At 39.6% G+C, this 19,872-nt stretch overlaps 1 protein-coding gene across 1 annotated transcript in view; it reads left to right on the top strand.

Annotated features, from left to right (window-relative positions):
- dcc (DCC netrin 1 receptor) overlaps positions 1 to 19,872 on the top strand; it is a 246,414-nt gene that overhangs the window by 109,988 nt on the left and 116,554 nt on the right. Inside the window, exons 9-12 of the mRNA XM_026172224.1 lie at positions 4,482 to 4,636; positions 5,284 to 5,432; positions 5,552 to 5,690; positions 11,938 to 11,987. Coding sequence (XP_026028009.1) covers positions 4,482 to 4,636; positions 5,284 to 5,432; positions 5,552 to 5,690; positions 11,938 to 11,987 — 493 coding nt within the window. The remainder of the gene's footprint in view (positions 1 to 4,481; positions 4,637 to 5,283; positions 5,433 to 5,551; positions 5,691 to 11,937; positions 11,988 to 19,872) is intronic.

The following is a 19,872-nucleotide window of genomic DNA, read 5'->3' as shown; positions in this document are numbered from 1 at the left end:
CAATCCTATCTCAGTGGCAGTGTGTGGAATTACATGAAGATCTTGGTAAATGAACCTTTAGAATGGAATTCTCAAGTAAAACCCAAATATGGTGTAGTTAACCACGTGATGACCCTAAACACAGCCCTGAACACAACCCTGAGCAATCTGAATAAATAATAATAATGGATTGCATTCATATAGCGCTTTTTGAGACCCTCAAAGCGCTTTACAATTCCACTATTCATTCACTCTCGCATTCACACACTGGTGGAGGCAAGCTACAGTTGTAGCCACAGCTGCCCTGGGGCAGACTGATAGAAGCGAGGCTGCCATATCGCGCCATCGGCCCCTCTTGCCGATCAATTATATCAATATATAATTGATGTTTTTATTATATTGTCCTCAAAAGAAATGACAGTCAGTGAGCAAAGACAAAAACATTCTGACAAACTTTAAAGGTAGTAATATGTCCATTTTACCCTTTAGAGTTAGGGTTCATCCTTATCAAAAAGCAGTAAAGGCTCAACAACCAGTTAAAAAACAACCCTTATAAACTTAATGTCTTTAGAACACAAGTTAAATTGTTACACTCAGTCCAATTCACTTTACTCAAATAGCAAAACTATATCTGTGGTGGAAAGTTAAAGGTTGGTGGTGGTTTGGTTTAGGAGGCTTATTGCTTTCCCCCGTGCATTCTCCCAATTGCATTCATCATCAAGGTTGCTCATTTTGTCAAAAATCCCATCGTAATACACATGATTAGCCTCAATCTTGCCTCTGCCACATGGCCCTTAACAATAAAAGCTGAAGTGAAATGAACAAAGCCAATTCAACTACAATAACAGAATACTGCTTCTGCATCTGACAGGAGATGCTGCTGATAAGGTGTCCTTAAGAGTCAGTACCTGGACCCTGCTGTAAGACAAAAAGGTGGCTGAAAGGGGTTAGTTTTTCACATGATTGCTGTTGCTGAACTGCTTTATATCCATCCATATTAGCCAACAGCAGTACAAGAAGTAAATGAAATCAAGTAACAGTTACAGATTTTTATAACTTACCAGGAAGTCCTATTTTTTGTCGTCTGTCTGTGTATAAATGAAGTTGACTCATACAGCTCCAGCCACTGCCATTAAACTGGAGACCCCCATTTCTGATTATCAGCCAGAAGACTGAGATTTATGTACCATTTGTTTGTCTGTGGTTTTTCTTTTCTTTTCCATTTGCTGGTTAGATTTAAGCCCTAAACACTGCCTGTAGTTGTCTAACATGTTAGGTTTAACAACAATAACCTGACACATTAGTTTAATCCACATTTAAATGTGAGTCTAGTGCCATTTTTAACAGAGTTTATATGTGACAAGCAGGGAATGAGACGCGTTTGTGTCAGGCTTGTACAACAAACAAAAGAAGAAATGTGTTCTCACCTTTTGAACTGATTGATCCGTGGTTTTGTAATGAGAAGTGTGAAACAGCTAAGTGTTCTTTTCCTGTAATTTTAAAATACAGCCGAAATGCTTATAAATGAACATATTATATCTATTTTTTTAAATCTGCACACACACGGTGCAGTTTGTAGGAGTTATAAAGAACTACAGACACATTTTACTTGTGACTGCTCTGCATTTTGTACATATTGAGACAAATTTAAATCCTCTCTAGTATTTAAAAGACTAAGCTGCAGGATAGACAGTTTTCTAAACTACAGGTTTTATCCAGCTGCTGTAAAGGAAAAAAGGGAAGTATGGCATTATAGATCAAGTTCAACTTGTCACCGTATGTAGCTGCAGACACCATGCTACGTCCAGTGGAATAAAAACTTACAAGTCACCACAAAGTCACTGTTATAAATTTGCAGACCTGAGTGGAATATGATGGAAATTGCCACAGAGAAAAGAAAAAACATATAATAGAGGCTGGACAACTGCTTTTAACTTTGAGAGGTGGGTGTAAGACAATTCTCTGAAGGTTTTACTCACTCATTTGCAGTGTTTCACTGGGGAAAATATGATGTAAAACAGTATTGGAAATGGGTAGCTCAGGAAGAGACAATTTGACTGATTGTTGCATCCCGGCTAAAACTTAAAGCTAAAAGCAACTGAAACTGTGCCTCAGTGTTTTTTAATTTAGGGAAGTAGCAAAGATTTTGGGCCTGGAAAATGACTTTACAAGTGGATTGTTTGCCATTGAAAATTTCCCTCTAAAAGCAACAAGCTGACACTTTACGGTGTCTTACATTAAGGTAGGCTAACAGAGCCCTGTTGCAAATCTACAGTTAACAGACATGAAGTTCATTTGTATTTGTCCCACAACTCTAAGCTATGACTGCGAGAGTCTTTCGTTATGTTAAACCTTCTTGAAATGAGCTGAACAGACATGGCCTGTAAATGGTAAATGGCCTGTATTTATATAGCGCTTTACTAGTCCCTAAGGACCCCAAAGCGCTTTATATATCCAGTCATCCACCCATTCACACACACATTCACACACTGGTGATGGCAAGCTACATTGTAGCCACAGCCACCCTGGGGCGCACTGACAGAGGCGAGGCTGCCGGACACTGGCGCCACCGGGCCCTCTGACCACCACCAGTAGGCAACGGGTGAAGTGTCTTGCCCAAGGACACAACAACCAAGACTGTCCAAGCTGGGGCTTGAACCGGCAACCTTCCGATTACAAGGCGAACTCCCAACTCTTGAGCCACGATCGCCCCGACATGCACATTGAACTAATGATGAGCTTGTAATTGCACTGAATTCATTACTGCTTATTTAAAACCTTTCACACCATCCCCGGCTACAGTAATTTATTTACAGTACATATCTGAGCAGATCCCATTTCCCTTCTGTCTGAATTAAGGATGAGTTTAACAAGCTCTTTTGAACTTAAAGAGTATGAGTTCAAAGCTCTTCCTAGCTCCAAGAATAATTTTCACCGACAGTTCTGAGATAAGCTGCATGTTATTCTTGGATGCGGTTGTAGGACCGGCTTTAAAATCGCATGACAAAAATATCATACATATTAAAAAAAACTGTATCACCAACGTAGCCTGGAAAACATTTGCTAGTTAGATGAAGTCAGCCATCTCATCTTAGCATATTTATATGCATTATTTATAATCATACGGTTCTTGGAGTGAGTGCACACACTCATGAAGTTTAGTAACTTCAGGTCACTGCAACAAGCCCAGGTACAGTTTACCGACGGATGGGTACAGGACCTTGAAATGCACCGTGTAGAACGAAAGACCATCGTACGTATCATAAGTTTACCAGTCTCACAAATCGTCGTCATAAATACACATTCCTTAACCGTTTATTAATAGGACCTTTGAGCTCAACGGTAATTAATTAGCAGTGGAAATAATTTCTGGTAGCATCACAGAAATGTAGCAGTGACAATAATATTGTATGCTGTAATCGTACTGGGCAATTAGTGATACAAAAAACCTGTTTTATCCTGTGAATAAAAGTATATGTTTTTGTCAATGTACCATAATAACAGAAGCGAAACGCAATATTGTGTCAGGACAATTCACTATTTATGCACAATAAACAAAGGAGCATAGCGCCACAATTTCTGTTCAGCGCCAGACTTGCTTGTAACCTATATCACCAATTATGTTAAGAAAAATGACGCATTAACTACAACAGCAGACTGACCTTCGCTTGGAGCAGACTAACCTGTGAGCTGGAGGGTTCTGGGACGTTATATTTGATCTTTGAATGGCTGCAATCCAGGCCATCCGTCGCGTCTTTGTTACTTCGGAAACATGGCTCGAACAATTTCTCTTCAACGACGTAATCCGATAACAACCGATCTCTTTACCCGTCGGCTTCCCGTGGCTGTCATGCGACCGGCTATTGCAGTTAATAATACAACAGCTTCTTGACATTTTTGTGTTTCTTTTTGTGCTTCTCAGTGGTGAAGTCAAGATTTGGCATGCAGTGAACATCAGTGCAGGGATGTTTTATCTGTTTTCATCAAAAGGAAGCAAAATCCTGCCAATATAAAGTTTCCTTTTATGTTTTATCTCCAGGAATATTTTCAGTATTCTTTATTTAAAAATGCAACAGCATGTTTTCCTTACAGTGAACTGAAGCCCCAGTGTGTGTGTGTGTGTGTGTGTGTGTTTGATGTTACTGTGGAAACATGCTAATCATTGCATCTGGGTTTGTCTCATCTGTGGTCTGGCGATTAGTTGAGAACTGCGAGGCTGCAGAGGTGCTGTAATCTGAGGATTACCAGCAGACAGTGAGGGATTACACAGATTGCAGCTGATTACAGGGGAGATTATCTGTGCTGTTACAAAGTGGAGATGGACTGGGATTACCTCCCAGTTTACGTCTATTTAAATAAAACCCTAAATAAAATAAAAAAAGGATGTAGTTGTTATATGTAATTACAATTACTTTCAGGAAAAGACAGTTGGTTCTTTTTCCTTTCTTTTCTTGTTTTTCCTGTAATTAGCAGTTAATCCATGGTGCTTTTTTCCATGTTAGGGAGAGGTCAGTGAACGTGTCAGAGCCGGAGTCTCTGGAGCTGACAGTTTCCAACCTGAAGCCGGAGGAGAGCTACAGCTTCAGAGTTGTCGCTTATAACGATGTTGGGCCAGGAGAGAGCTCCGCCCCCCTCAAGATCACCACAAAACCTGATCGTAAGACACAAACACTCCATCACACACAAACACACACGCTCAGTCATCTGTATAAAACTTCTTTTTCTTTTTGCACATTAGTTCATATTTTGGGTCAGACTACAGTTGAGCTCAGTGAGGCAGACTGTCAAGACCAACATCAAGCTATGGAGTTCTCTGTTAGCCAATAGCAGAAGGAGAAAATAGGTAGAAAGACCCAGACTTGCTGTGATGCATGGATGGATCCATGGCTGTTGTTGGTTCCTTACACCTCTTTTCTCGTGATCTCACTCAGGTGGAAAACAAGGAATGTCTGGCCCAGATGTGGCCCACATTTGGCCTTGAATAATGTCCAAGTTATATAGGCCAGATGTTACTATAGCAGGCTCACTCAGCGGGTTGTCTAAGCTATTGTAAATCGAAATGTCAAATCATTAAAAATGCATCTGATTTTCCGGTCAGTATATTATCTTTTTTTTTCTTAAGACATTAAACCTGTCTATGCTTAAATTTAGTGATACTGGAGTGAAATAGGCCTTTATTATAAAATGATAGCTAGCTATCCTCTTGACTCTCATGAAAATCAGATCATGCTGTCCCTGCAGTAAAGGTAACACATGTCTAAAAGTAGCAGCACTGGTAACAGAAGTGTTTGTGTGTGCCTTCAGTCCAAGTTCCCAGCAAGGTGGAGTCTCTCCGAGCGTTGGCTCTTTCTCCAACCTCCGTTCAGGTTAGCTGGGAGCCACCCAGCTTTCCGAACGGCCCCATCCTGGGCTACAGGCTGCTGTGGACCGAGAGCCCGTCGGGCAAGGAGCAGGTGAGCTCCATCACCAATGGATTATGATGCTTTAGATAGTCTGAGTCATTGTTTTGGAGTTCATTTGACCTTATTCGGTTGTTTGTTGAATGTAATCAATACTCTGTGTTTGTGTTCAGAGTGTGGAGGTGAATGGACAAAACTACAAGATGGAGGGACTCAACAAGTTCACAGAGTACACAGTTCGAGTTTTGGGCATCAATCGCTATGGACCAGGGACTGCCTCAGATGCCGTCAGTGTCACCACCCAATCAGATGGTGAGCTGTGTCTTAACATTTCCTCATTTATTCAGTGTGGAAAATCACATGTATCAGGAAATGAAACATGACATGACCATGTTATAACAGAAGGAAAGTCACAGAGGCTTTTTCTCTGTCACTGAAATTCCACCGGTCTTCAGTATCCCATTATCCACTCTTTCATCTTCTTTTCTCAGTTTTGATAGTAGCCTTAACATCCACTCACTCACCAGTGAACAGCACTTGTGTTGTATGAATCCCATTTGGGTATGCAAAGAGGTAAAACTTCTTTATAAAGCAGTAGATATAGTTCTGTGCACATCTTGTCCACTATTCCCACAGTGGTCTTCAGGAAACCTTCTCCAGAATTCTCCAGGCCTTTTGTTCCATTATCTGGAAAAAGAATATGCCAAACTATTTCATAATGATCTGGGCTCTGGGAAGGCCAATATATGATGGATCAGATACTTTTACCCTGGTTTTGCATGGGGGTTCAAAATCTGATGGTACTTTTCTGCATTCATAATTTAATACATTTTGATAAGATCTGCAAAACCACTGGATGGAAGGCATCCCCAAACCGTGACAGAGCCTCCACTGTGTTTTACAGGTTGTAAGAATGGCTTCTTGACAGCCACCCATTCAGTGAAACTTTTTCAGATTTCAGATAAATCTCTGATTTTTTTTTCCTATTTCTTAAGGACATCACTTTCAGATCCTGTTCATCTGGTGTAGATAAGCAACCTTTTCCTTTGCTCTTTACTCTTCTCATTGCCTCAGATTTTGTAAGGATGCAGTGCACAGCATGCTGAAATATGCCAACTTTGAACTGTTGTGCAATAACACTTTGAGAAAATACAAGAAAGTCTGGCATCTTGAATACAAACTATAATGAAACGAGAGGTGACCAAAGATTCTGACCTAACCCTCACTGTTAATACATCTCTGGAAAATTGGTGGACAAAATTGGAGGGTTAAAATAGCAGCTCACTGTCTTCTTTGGGTTGTGCTGTATATATATACTATTTGGCTAGACTGATTAAACACAGTACAGTAATAAATACGGAACTTCTTGAAAGAATTGTCAGCGTCATACAGTAACAAAAAGAAAAGCTAATTTATTATATTTACAGGATCTATTGCTTCTATTCCTTCCAGCCACGTCCACTGTTAATTTCTAACAGCAGCACAACAATGACACACTGGAGCACAGGCCTTTTTTTTTAAGTTGCCCACAATAGGCTGTTAAAAATCCACTCTCTCTGAAATACCAAGGACATGATCTCAATGGAAGCTGTCACTGTGGTTATTGAAGAAAGTATTGATTTTGGTGGATGTTCAAGAGTGAACTTAACCCATCCAGTTTAAAAGAATCTGAAGAGGATTTTTATTTTATTTTTTGCAAGCTGGGACTTGTTATAAAACGAGTGTTTTCATTTTGTTGATGTCTTATCTCAGTCTGAGGCAGTCCACGCTGAAAATTCTTCCGCTCAGGCCATACATCACCCGTGCAACATGCATTTTATTCAGCTGGGTCCTCAAAAGTCTGAAATACAAATTTGCACAAAGTACATTTTTATGATCAGTAAATTGTCTTAAATTTTGTTTCGATGGGTTATGAATATATTTAGTCACATAACCATAACCACCACATTTAGCTCACACAAAGTGACTACATCTTTAATGTCATGCTATTTTTGAAACAATCTAGACTCTGATCCCGATTCTGACGACTATATCAGCGAAAGATAACCAGACCTCATTTTAAGACACAGCAGTTTCACTTTTCAGACCCTGAAGCAACATCCAAATTATAAAGTACAGCTTGTTAGTACTGGGTTGGACCGCCTTTTTCCTTCATTCTTCATGGCACAGATTCAACAGGGTGCTAGAAATATTCCTCAGACATGAACATGACAAACAGTTGCAGCAGATTTGAATCTCTTTATTCACTACATCTCAGAGGTGCTCTATTAGATTGGGATCTGGTGATTGCAGATGCCATTTGAGTACAGTGTCGTGTTCAAGAAACCAATTTGAGATGATTTGAAGACATGATTAATATGTTATTAATATCCTTAACCACAAGGAGTCCAGAATATTAAAGAGTGACTTGTGCAGTCTGACTGGTTTGAACTGGTCCTAGTTTCAAGCAGCACTTCAACTTAGATCTGAAAACTGCTGGGCGAGGTGGTGTCTATTACCTGGCACTGTGTATATGTGTGTGAGAGAAAGACACCGAGAGAAGAGCCAATGGGAACACAGTCTTTAGCCCTTCTCATAGACAGCCCCCCTTCTTGCTGTCAGGAGTTTCATTAGGAGACTCGGGGGTCTTTAATTAAGTAGGCAGAAGAAGGAGCAGCTTCATTTAAACCTCCTTTTAGCCTGACACATTAAATGGAGTCCACACACACACATACACACACACACACACACACACACACACACACTTTCTCTTTCACATGGTTCAGTATTAAAGTTCGTCATGTGTGGCGCAGAAAAGAGGAAGAAACGAGGAAGTTCATAAGTCATGAAAATACTCAGAGAAAACGTAGGAAAAGAAATAGATTCAAGAAACGTATACTTGCATGCACTAGTTTTAGTGACCAGCTAATCACCTTTACTCGCTGATTGTCTGACAAAATCCTCATATCTCACATCTTATTTTAATGTTACCACATAAAAATCCAAGAGCCTTAGCCTTGACGTATTCTTTACAATCACTGATTTGATTAATTTGACCTTTCACTGCCCACTACAGACACAGGGAGTGAAATGTCAGTGGGTGACACTGGGAGCCTAATATGTTATCACAGATACTATTAAAGAGTTTGTGGCCTACAAATAGTGGACACTTGACTAGATAAATACATCAGACTAGACGTTCTCAGGGTGAAAAGGGATTGTTCAGTGTGGATTGTTCACTTGGTAGACATAAGAAAAATTGGACTATTACAAAGTACTCAGCATAGGTTTAGGCATGTCCACATCTAGTTGCCCTCAGAAAGACTAGTCACTTAAACTAATTTTTTTTTTTTATTGTACATCAGTTGATGTCAACTTTGGGTTTAAGCAACCTCAAGCATTTAGAGATGTAGACAAAATCAAGACCAGCTGCTGGAATTCAAGCTGAGGATGAGGATGGGGAAAAAGCCGATTGAAGTGACTTTGAGTCTGACATTGTTGTTGGTGCCACACATGCTGGATTGAGGATTTCAGTAACTGCTGATCTGTTGGGATTTTCCTACACAGCCATCACTAGGGTTAAGAGAGAATGGTCCGAATAATGAGAACATTTCCAGTTAGTGGTGACTGTCTGAGTGAAAACGCCTTGTTGGTATGAGAGGCCAAAGGAGAATAGCCAGACTGCTTCGAGCAGAAGTGAAGGTAATAGTAACAGAGATAACCGCTCATTACAACTGAGGTATACACAAGAGCATTTCTAAACGCACAACACATCAAACCTCGAAGCAGAACTACACAAGATTAGACTGGGTGCCATTTCTGTATAAGAACAGGAAAATCAGAATCAGAATCAGAATCAGAATACTTTATTGATCCCTGGGGGAAATTATTTTTTGTTACAGTGCTCCATTTTAAACCAACATTAAGACAAGACAGACAATACGCTAACTAAGAATAGTACAATATATACATATATATACATAGTTCACACCGATTCACCAAAAATGATAAATAGTAGAGTCCAAAAAGGTTGCCTGGTCTGATGTGACACTCTGACCCTAGCATGGGATCAGAATTTGGCACCAACAACATGGAAGCCTAAATCTATCCTGCCATGTATCAGCACTTTAGGCTGCTGGTGAATGTGTAATGGTGTTTGGGAATATGTTCATCATGTTAATCCCTTTATGACCACAGTGTACTCATCAGCTTGATAACATGCCATGTAGCAAAGGTCGCATAATGTCAAACTAGTTTCTATTTGGTTTTAATTACGGGAATTCACAGTCACCAGTCCAATAGAGCACCTTTGAGGTGTGGTGCGAGCAAAGTTTCACTTCATGGATATGCAGCCGGAAAATCTGCAGAAACAATGTGATGCTTTCATGTGTGTACCATGAAAAATTAATGCAGGTCCGAAGCCATCAGGGGGTCTAATCTGGCACTAGCAAGGTTTCTCAGTGAAGTATCTGTTAAGTATATACGCACCTTTTGGCCTGAAGAAAGGGAATACATTATTAGCTTGAGGTCCAGTAATTAGCCCTCGTGGGTATGATTGTTTAAATTGTAATGGACTCACTGGCATGTAAGCACTCGACTTATGCTTATCCAACCAAAGTTGGATATTGCATAAGCTGTGTGGACATTTCCCTCCAAGAAAAAATGCTGCTGGTGCTAGCACTGCTAATATTAGCCACACTCTGCAAACAAATCTGACATCTGATGATTGTCACACATTTTAACTGCATTTAAATTATAATTTCATTACTGAAAATCCATTTCAGATGGTTCTAAAATATAGTTCTGAAGGGGTCTTGAATGAGGTTTCAGAAGTCCTAGTTTCACTCTGGCTCCCTATACTCTCCTGCTATTATTCCTAGCTTTTGCATGGTAGGACAGTGTGCTTTACATTTTCTACACAGACTGAGTCCTTTAATATCATTGCAACATTCAGCTTCTGATGGGTGTGCTGAGAGGGACGCTGTGATTAATAAACTTCCACAGAGGCAGAGAGAACGGAGGCGTGTGTCCAGCTGCAGTCACACCATAAAAATGATCTGAAATAACACAAACACACACTTGCAGATGCAGAGCGGCTGTATTGTGAATCTTCCGGCTGTGTCTCGATGATAACGGTGACTTGTGGGCTAATTGAATTTACAATAAAACTGATTCATAGACACACGTTGGAAGACACACACACACAGAGACATAAATAGCGAGCAGCTGAATCAACAGATAAGCCGTTGACAGTTAATCAGGCATCTGATTGGACAGTTCACTCAAACCAATGTTGCACTTTTGCTGGACACAAAAACGCATCTGCTGCTTTTTCTAGAAGTCTGTCAACTCTCTCTTCTATTATTCATTCATCTCTTCTTCTTCTTCACCACCATCCTCTCTTTTGTGTTCCATTTATTCTGGTGTTTTTCAGTGCTTTTGGTCTCTCTGTGAGTCAGTTAGCAAGATTACACAAGAACTTTGGAGCCAAATTTCATGAAACTTCGGGAGGTGGAGCTCCTCCAGTTTGTGTTTGTCTTCCTATTTCATCCATTCATTTTTTCTTGTCTTTGTTTGATCTCTTTTTAGCTTTCTCCTCTTTGTTTGATTATTTTTCTTTCCTTTGCATCTTCCTCTTCATATTTTTTTGTGCTTTCATGTACTAAAACCAAGTTTTTTCCTCTCTAAACTTAAAAGCTCTTATGTTTCATTCTTTTTCATCTTCTGATCTTCATGCTTACTCTTTCATTTTCTTCCCAATATCTTCTTTTTTGTATTTTTTCTTCATCTTTCATCATCATCCCGTTTTTCCCCTGTGACCATCATGTTCACTTTGGTCCCCCCCCCCCCTTGTTTGTATATATATGTTTTACTTTTGCCTTTGTTATTTTTTGTAGCTTTTTCTTCTTCACCTTGTTTGCTTCTTCTGGTTTCGTTTTTTTAGGAAATAAAACAAATTTTTAACAAATAAAAGGTTTAGAAGGACTTAAGCAGTCATGTTAAAAACGTTCGATCTCAGTATGTGATCTATCTTACTATAGCCGCAAAACCATGAGAAGATTGTCTTTTTCTTCCAATCTCTGTAGTATTCTTCTCTGTCCTTCGTCACTACATTCATGAATCCTCTCTCTGTTCTTCCTGTTGTCCTCGTGCGTGTCACTTCCAACAAAACAGAAAATAGAAATAAATCAAATCTAACTTTCTAAAGCTCTGTTTGTTATGTGTAATTTTCAGACCTTTTACATTATTGCAGCCATAACAATGTAAAAGTAGCATTAAAAATTAAACTTTTTTTACGTTAAATATTAATAGCGTTCCTATTCATGCATGTACATGTGTAGTTGTCATTTTGCAGGAGCATAGATTTGTTTGCATATTCAGGACTGAACCAGCATGTTACATTTTAAAGTTTAAAGTCATGTTTGAATGTACAACCAGAAATACACTTTTTCTCCATAGCGGCTTCCTTTTTTATTAATAAATAATATCATTAGAGCTATTGTTGTATTTTCGTATTGATTTATATGTTGCATTGTTTGTTTTCCTGACATTTTCCTTTCCTTTACATTTGTCTCTGCAGTACCCAGCGCTCCTCCACAAAACATCACCTTAGAGGTCGTCCTGTCCAGGGTGAGTTTAAATACCCATATTTTTATTCCCTCTTCTCTCTGCTCACATCCATACACTGCAACAACATCCACATCATAATCTGCTCCATTCGCGGTGGTATTACCAGTAAAATCCAACGTTATCCCCTTGAACAGAAAGACTCTTTCACCTTTTACGATCTGAGCTTACAGACTTTAACATCACTGCCTGACTTTCCAGGTTCTGTCTCCCTTGAAGTGACTGATGGCTGCTTATTCTGACCCACATCTAAACAGTGACACAGCCATCAGTCAGCAGTCGCTCTCTAGTGATCTGGCCTCATTTTACTGATTGATGGGATCCTAGAATGTGCATAAATAAATGTCTTTCTGCATTTTTCCCAACTCATTTATGTTTCCTCTGTTGACTGTCCAAGCTGCTCATGTGATTTATGTGTTGAAAAATATTTACATGCTCTAATTCACACAAAGTCAATACAGAAATCGACATTTTATGTCACAAAAAATGAGTGACACCCCCTCTGTGCCCACCAACAGATCAGACAGCCGGTTCAAGGGTTGTAGCCATGAAGTGAAGGAGCTTTTCTAACTTCTTTAACCCTGTGAGACCTACAGTGCTGTGCAAAAGTCTTGAATCAGCCTTCATTTCTTGATATTTTTCTAGGAAGATAGTAAATAGCTGCAGTGATATACTGAAATGTGTGCAAATGTAAATGGCAATATAGTGCACTGCTCAAATAAATGAAGTAACAGTGATCAGAGTTTGGTATTAAGCCAGTAAAACTTGTGAGATATTGATCTGGTCAGTTAAGTAACAGAAGGGGTTGTTAATCAGTATCAACTGCTTTCATTTGAATGAAATTAACAATACATGCAGTACAGGAACAACAATAAGAAGCTATGCATTGTTTTGGCTAGGGTCAGTGCCACTATTGTTACCAGGTGATACATGAACCCTACAGAGATCACACAGGTAGTCCAACTCCTCTAGGATGGTACACCAATACATGTAATTGCCAGAAGGTTTGCCACAATAACACAAAGAAAACAGAGAAAACCCCAACAAACATACTCCCTTATGAGCAAGCGCTTTGGTGACAGTGGGAAGGAAAAACTCCCTTTTAACAGGAAGGAACCTCGAAAAGCACCAAGCTGAGGGAGGTGCAACCATTTGCCGTAAATTAATATTTAAGGCTAAAAGTAATTTCTAATATTTGTGTGTTGCAATTTGCAAGATCAAAAGTCTTATATCAATTTGGTCAATCTCAAATTCAAGATTATCCTCTTAGGTATGTCCAGACAGCTTTCCAGGATGGCTGCTCTGTAGGTTCACTAAAGACCTCAAACCTGGACAGATAGTAAACATCAACTTTGGTTTCAAGCTGGATGCATTTCATGTTGATGATTCATTTTGATGATGAGCAGCTACAGCCAGCAGTTTTGAATGGAAGCATCAAGAGTTTTCAAAACCAAAGGCAGTTCTACTGCCGTTTCTACTGACTTCTAATCTTAAGTCCAGCAGTGTCTTAGGAAAGAACAGTCAGAGGAAACAATATGAACTATGGTATGTGCCAGTGTGCCATCCTGTGCTGCCTCAGGATACATTGAAAATGCATAGAAAGGCTGTTGTCTTGACTTTGTCTCAGGAGAAGCCCACAGTGTAGGGTTTTGAAGAGCTTTTATTTAAAAGTATACTTCTCAAATATAACAGAAAATGTGTCTGGTAGCAGACATTCGGGAAAAAAACCAAAATGTAGCAAGGATCATCCCTGTTTAAAGAAAATTAGTCAAAGGAAAAATAATTTGGAAAGCATGTTATTTTTAACACTAGTCACTGCCTCAATTCATATTGAGTGGTACTAAATATGAGTTTAAACGGAATTAATTCCTGAACTGCATAAAATCAGCAGGAGGTGGCTGGAATGGATGGTGGGTGTACAAAGTACTCAAGTTTTACACCAGCAGCTAGAGTTCACGGGCTGACTGGTGTCTGTGGTTTAATCATCAAAGCTTTGGTTGAAGCTTTGATTAAATTTAAATAAACGTCTTGAGTCAATGTGCACTTTTATTTATTAAAATACACTGCCAACCTTCTGAAACCATATTATATTATATTATATTATATTATATTATATTATATTATATTATATTATATTATATTATATTATATTATATTAATGGTTATCTAGTTTTGCTGTTACTTTGCTAGTAATGTTTGATCCAGTAGAACTGCCATTACCAACAGATTATCCATTAGCATTGGGTGTGTGATATGCTACCAACATGGCATACAGACCAGGTATTATCCAGTTTCAAAATATTACCATTTTACTGTCAGACTGTAAAAAACATTTTAAAAAATTATGTAAAGTTTAATTAATTGTTAATTTTTAATTTGTTACACTTAAGGTGTTGTGACAGTGTTTATAACAATATTATAATAATGTTTAAACAAACAGGATAAGCATTCATCTTTGGACTCAGTGTTGTACAGGAGGATATTTAAATCCTAATGTCTTTCTTAGATATTGGTATTCAAGTCTAAAACAGTATGAACTGGTGTCCCCGGTCAATAAACTTCCAGGTTTCCCTGTTCTTGCCCCTCTGACTTCCTTTGGTTTTTTTTTTTGTCTGTCCCGTTTGGCTCTTTTGCCATCAGAATTATTGTCTAAAGGCAAAGAAAGATGCCCAACGGATTTACTTTACCAAATTGACCATCCCAGCCTTGCCGTAATGGTCCATTTGATTCACCTTTTATTGTTTATTTTATTTTCACTTGCTGAATACGGGACAGACTTGACTGGGGGAAAGAAAGAGGGAAAGAGAAACAGCTGAGAAGAGGGACGGGGGAGAAGGGCAAAAGACAAAAACCAACAGAATGGGCAGAAAAAAATAATAATAATAAAAAAAAATGCATATATCGATCACCTGGGTCACCTGCTGAGAAAGAAAAAAGAAAACAAGCAGAAGAGAACAAGAGTAATAGAATAAACAACATCACAATGATATATGGGAATATGACAGTAAATACTAAATATTAAACATTATTGTGCAGCACATAAGATCAACAGAACACAGTGTGCTTTGAGGTAGGCGCCCGTGAGCTCTGCCGGCAGCCAGCCGTGCCTGAGTGACCGAGCCCCAGGCCGAGAGGCTGCGGGCACCCCACCTCCGAAGTGGCCCGAGCGAGCCCCAGGCTCCAGGCCCCGATAAGCGGCCGTCAAGGAGTGAGCCGGTGTGTACCTGGACACCCATCCCTGGACACAAAGAACCACCAACGCACCGATGTCTGAGGGAGTCCGCCACCGGCAGGGGAAGTGGTGGTAGGGGGAGATAGGCCTCCAAACCTTGGAGGGCCTGAGATGTCCCCAGAGAGGTGGCGTCTGATACCCAACCTGACATATAGACACAGACATACAGGCACACACAGACACAAACATCCATTCCCACCCTCATGCTCTCATATGCACTTACTCCACACTCAACCAACGTGGAGACAAACATAAAGAGAAGCTGTACACACGATCACACTCCCCAAGCGTACTCTACGAACCGGGTCTAGGTACCCTTGCCCCTGGAGGGGGGAACTGCACCCAGACCCAGGTGGTGTAACCCTTTTCCCTGCGGTGGGGGGAGGCAGACCGCCCCGACTCCGCAGCAGCAGGGAGGCCCCACACTCCAGACCGCAGTCGAACGGCCAACTCCTCCTCCTAGCCCCCCCGCTCCAGCAGGCCGGAGAGAATGGGCTTAATGCCCCTCTGACTTCCTGCTGCAGACTTTGCACCTTTTTAAAAGATTGCAGTCTTCTTTCATTGTCCTGTGTGATGGCACTAACACAACAAAGTATATTTTTGAGTATGTTTGTGAAAATGTTTGGCAGTAACACTGTTTCTAAATTATCCCCAAGATCTTTTATCAGTTGTGGTTTTATATTAGACGATACAATCATGATATTTAACAATACATAGAGATACATCTATGACTTGGAAGTAGTGGCAAATAATATTATCTGACAAGTTTGCCCAAAACCATAGAATCAACAGCTTAACAACGCTGCAGGTACAACCACTGTAAAATGTGATAATAAAATATTATTTTGCTATAACACCAAAATCCCCAATGACCCAAATGTGTTTTGAAGAGATGATGATAAGCTGAGAAGAAACTTCTGATGCAAAAATCCATTCCAAAGTTTGGTTTAAGTTCAGCCCGGCACACTGAGGTAAACCAAATCAATATCGAAGATAAAGTCAGATTAGTGCAAAGTTGTTGCTTCCCCAGCAGCCAAAGGCACAACAGCTTGGTTACAGCCACAGGATCCATTTAAGTAGTCCTGTGAAGGTTTTCACAGTTTCTCCTGCCTCTTCTCTGTTTTTAATACCTTGGTCGGGTATTTGAATATAGAGAAGTGGTGGAGATGTAAGTTTGAATAAACTTACCACCTTCTTTCACTCTGTTTCATCAGATGTTTGTGTGATCAGGTTATTTCATGTTACTCAGAAAGCAGCAGTGGAAAAGAAAATCATGAATGTTTCCGTTGGCTGTGTGAGCGACTTATAATTTATGTCCATACAAATGGAAGTTCAGACAGTCTGTGGAGAGTTGACCTCATTTAGTTTCTGTCCGCTTATTTTTCTGCATGTGATTGATATTTATCTGACGATTGGCTCTTAGGTCAAGGCTGATTGATTGGCGATGTCAGAGGTGTTTGATGGCTGAAAGCCTTAGGATACATGTATAACAAAGAGCAATATGGGTGTCTGTTGTTGAAAGATGAATGCCAAACATACTGGAGCTGCAGGTGGCGCTGCCTCCACACCCTGACCTCAACTTGCACTTAGACAAAGAGAAGAACAAAAAACATTTTACATAGGGGCAAGATAATTAGAGATTACTGTTACTGTTATTGGTTGTTCTAACAGTATCAGTGGAAGCAGTAGTGGTACTGAAGAGAAAAGAAAAGTCACATTTCAAGTAAGATTCTCGGGGTTAGTTGAAAATGTTTTTGCTACCAAATGTTGACTTTCTGGTAAACATTACAAATTTCAGACACATCAAAGGCAATCAAAAAGATCTGCTCAAGCTGATTGTCCTCTAAACAGATGTTCTCCATGCAGCAGACATTATGAATTCGGTGAAAGTTGTGTAAGATGATCATAAGTCAGTACCACCACTGAGGACATCAAATTTATATTGTCAACATAGCAAAGTGTGTATCTTCAGGCCCCCCAATATTCTTTCAACGTCAGATTTTTCTTCTTTTTTTTAGCGTGATGAGATGAGAGAAAGCATCAGTGCACAGTTTGTTTCTGTAGATTTCAGCACTTTCTCAGTTTGTCATCCTTCATGATACTGAGATCAGGGTTGTGGCCAAACTCTGAAACTTTGAAAGGAAACTCAGTGAAGTGACTGCAGTATCTGTATGGTAGCTTTTATAAAAGCTGTTTGATTTCTCTAGATAATAACACGGCGCGTCAATGCTACCTTTATCAAGGATCAAAGATTTCTTTATCTATCACATTTTTTACATTTAGCAGTGATCATGTAACCATCAAGCAAACTTATATAAACAGACAATATATTAAAAAACCCCACTGAGATTTAAAAGTCTGGAATAAAATAACAACATCAAAAATAATGCAAGTTATTTAAAAGATCAGTTAGTTTATACCAAACACATTTAAAATATTTGAATAAATAAACCTTTATTTTCTAAACATTATAGCTTCATGATTGCTACATACTTTGACAACACACCCTGTTAGCCGAGTGTGTATGTTAGCATTTTTATAGAAGGAAAGGAAACAGGTTGTTTGAATTGCAGCACACACTATGTGATTGTTCATGAAAATAACTGCTTTTAAAAGAATAATTTGAATGTGTCGTCTTCTTTTTTCTGGTAATTTTCCATATTAGCAATTTAGCATGTGCTAAAATAAAAACAATCCATTACTGGAGTGTAATAGGGGAGCTTTGTACTGGTGTGCTGCTGCACAGGTGATGTTGAGTCTGTAGTTTATATGGGTGGTGTGGGTCAAAAAATGTCCATGCGATTCCCAGGATCATAGGTCTCCCAGGAGAAAGCTGGATTGCAACAAGATGATTGCAGCTTCACCTGTCAGTGGTTTTAATACAGCTGATTGGTGTATTTTGCAGTGGACTTTTTAATGCAATCAGCCAACTCACACTCACTATGGGAATGTACAGCGCTTATACTGGCTTTGACCTCATTACTCCCAACATCAGAACACTATGCTCAGCACAGCACAACACTGCAGGGAGTGGGGAGTGACAGCAGTAATTTGCATGATTGCATTAGATGTTTGCTGAAGTGACAGTATCATATGTAGATGAAGAACCTGCTCAAGTCGACTGCCTGAACTGGTTTGCAGGCTTTGCTTTATTCCGTAGGCTGCCTTCCCAAATCATTTTCACAGGAGGCTCAAAGATGTGAAAGTTGAAGTATAACAGTGACTTAAAAGGAGTTTTTCTGCTTATTCTCATTTTCTGTCACACATATACTGCCTCACTAGGGATGTTCATTTTAGGCATGGCCAAAGTTTCAAAGAATGAGGTCAGTGGAAGTGCAAATAAACCCGATGAGCCAGAAGATTCCGTTACAGACAGTTTTTTTCTATTATTTTCTCCCCATGATGTCACAGAGAACATATATCCTTATATGGTCATCTCAAACAAAAAGTCCCACCCACCTGCAGTTCATATGTCTTCTCAAAGAGGAGATGCCAGAAAGCTGGCCAAAAGAGCGAGAGAAGTCCAAATAATCTTATCTTAAACAGTGAATGACACAAAGATGCTCACGCTAGAAGAGGTGAAGGTTAAAAAATTAAACTGGAGCAGAAAAGATCCACTTCAGATCAAAGACATGTGAGCTTTAATGATTCTGATGCAACAAAAACATGTTAACTACTCTAAGCTGAATTTGGTTGATCATAAATAAGCATCGACACAGAAATGTGTTTCATAGTGAAATATTTAAAAACTAAATACAAATTATAAACTTCTGCAGTGACCAAATCACTCCTTAATTGTGTGTCTCACAAACATACACACACAAACAGCTATCCAGAGTGTGTCTGTGTGTATGTGAGTCCTGCCTCAGTCAGTTTCTCTGTAGCGTGTTGCTGAAGGAAAAAAATGTGAATCTTTCCGATCTTGTCAAGTTTCTGCTGTCAAACCAACTTTTCAGACAAATCTGACATTTCCTCAACTTTCCTCCAGTCAGTGGAGCGTTACTGCGAGTGTGTGTGAGTGTGTGTTGTTGAATGCTTGGCTGAACACACAGCACAGAGTTTACAGTATGTCAGGCTGTGGGGCTTTTACCCAGAATTCTCTGGAGAGTCCATCTAGGGTCACTCTGTGTATATGTATGGCTGTCAGACTGAGGATCAGGAGTGGATTTTGGTCAGAATCAGCTCATACTACAAACTTTTAGCTCTGTTGGTTCACAATTTCGTCAAAAAAGGTTCCTGCTGAAGCAGTTTAACCTCCTAGTGAGTCTCCACAGGAATGTTAGTCTGGAGACTTTAGAGACTCGTCTAAATATTAATTAAAGGAAATAGCAGTGAGGAGTCCAACTGAGCTCAATACAAGATGTTAATTTAACTTTTTAGGGGATAAAATTGGGTTTTTCAGAGTTCTTTATGAAATTTCACTTCTTAATTTTGACAGTTTGTCATGATTCGGCTGTGTGGCAGGCAGGAATTTGACCCAAACGCAAACTAAACTAAATGTAAATAAGGAACAAAATACAAAACACACGGAAACTAAGGATACTGGGCCAACATGGCCCAGGACCATGACACAGTTGACAAAACAAGAAAGTTAACATCCTCGTTAGGGAGTTGCCTAAGGCCTCTCAGTCTCCCTCCACATGTATTCTTGTATAA

This window comes from Astatotilapia calliptera, chromosome 7 (genome assembly GCF_900246225.1).
Source record: "Astatotilapia calliptera chromosome 7, fAstCal1.2, whole genome shotgun sequence".
Lineage (NCBI taxonomy): Eukaryota > Metazoa > Chordata > Actinopteri > Cichliformes > Cichlidae > Astatotilapia > Astatotilapia calliptera.
This window is presented reverse-complemented; position numbering and strand designations above follow the sequence as displayed.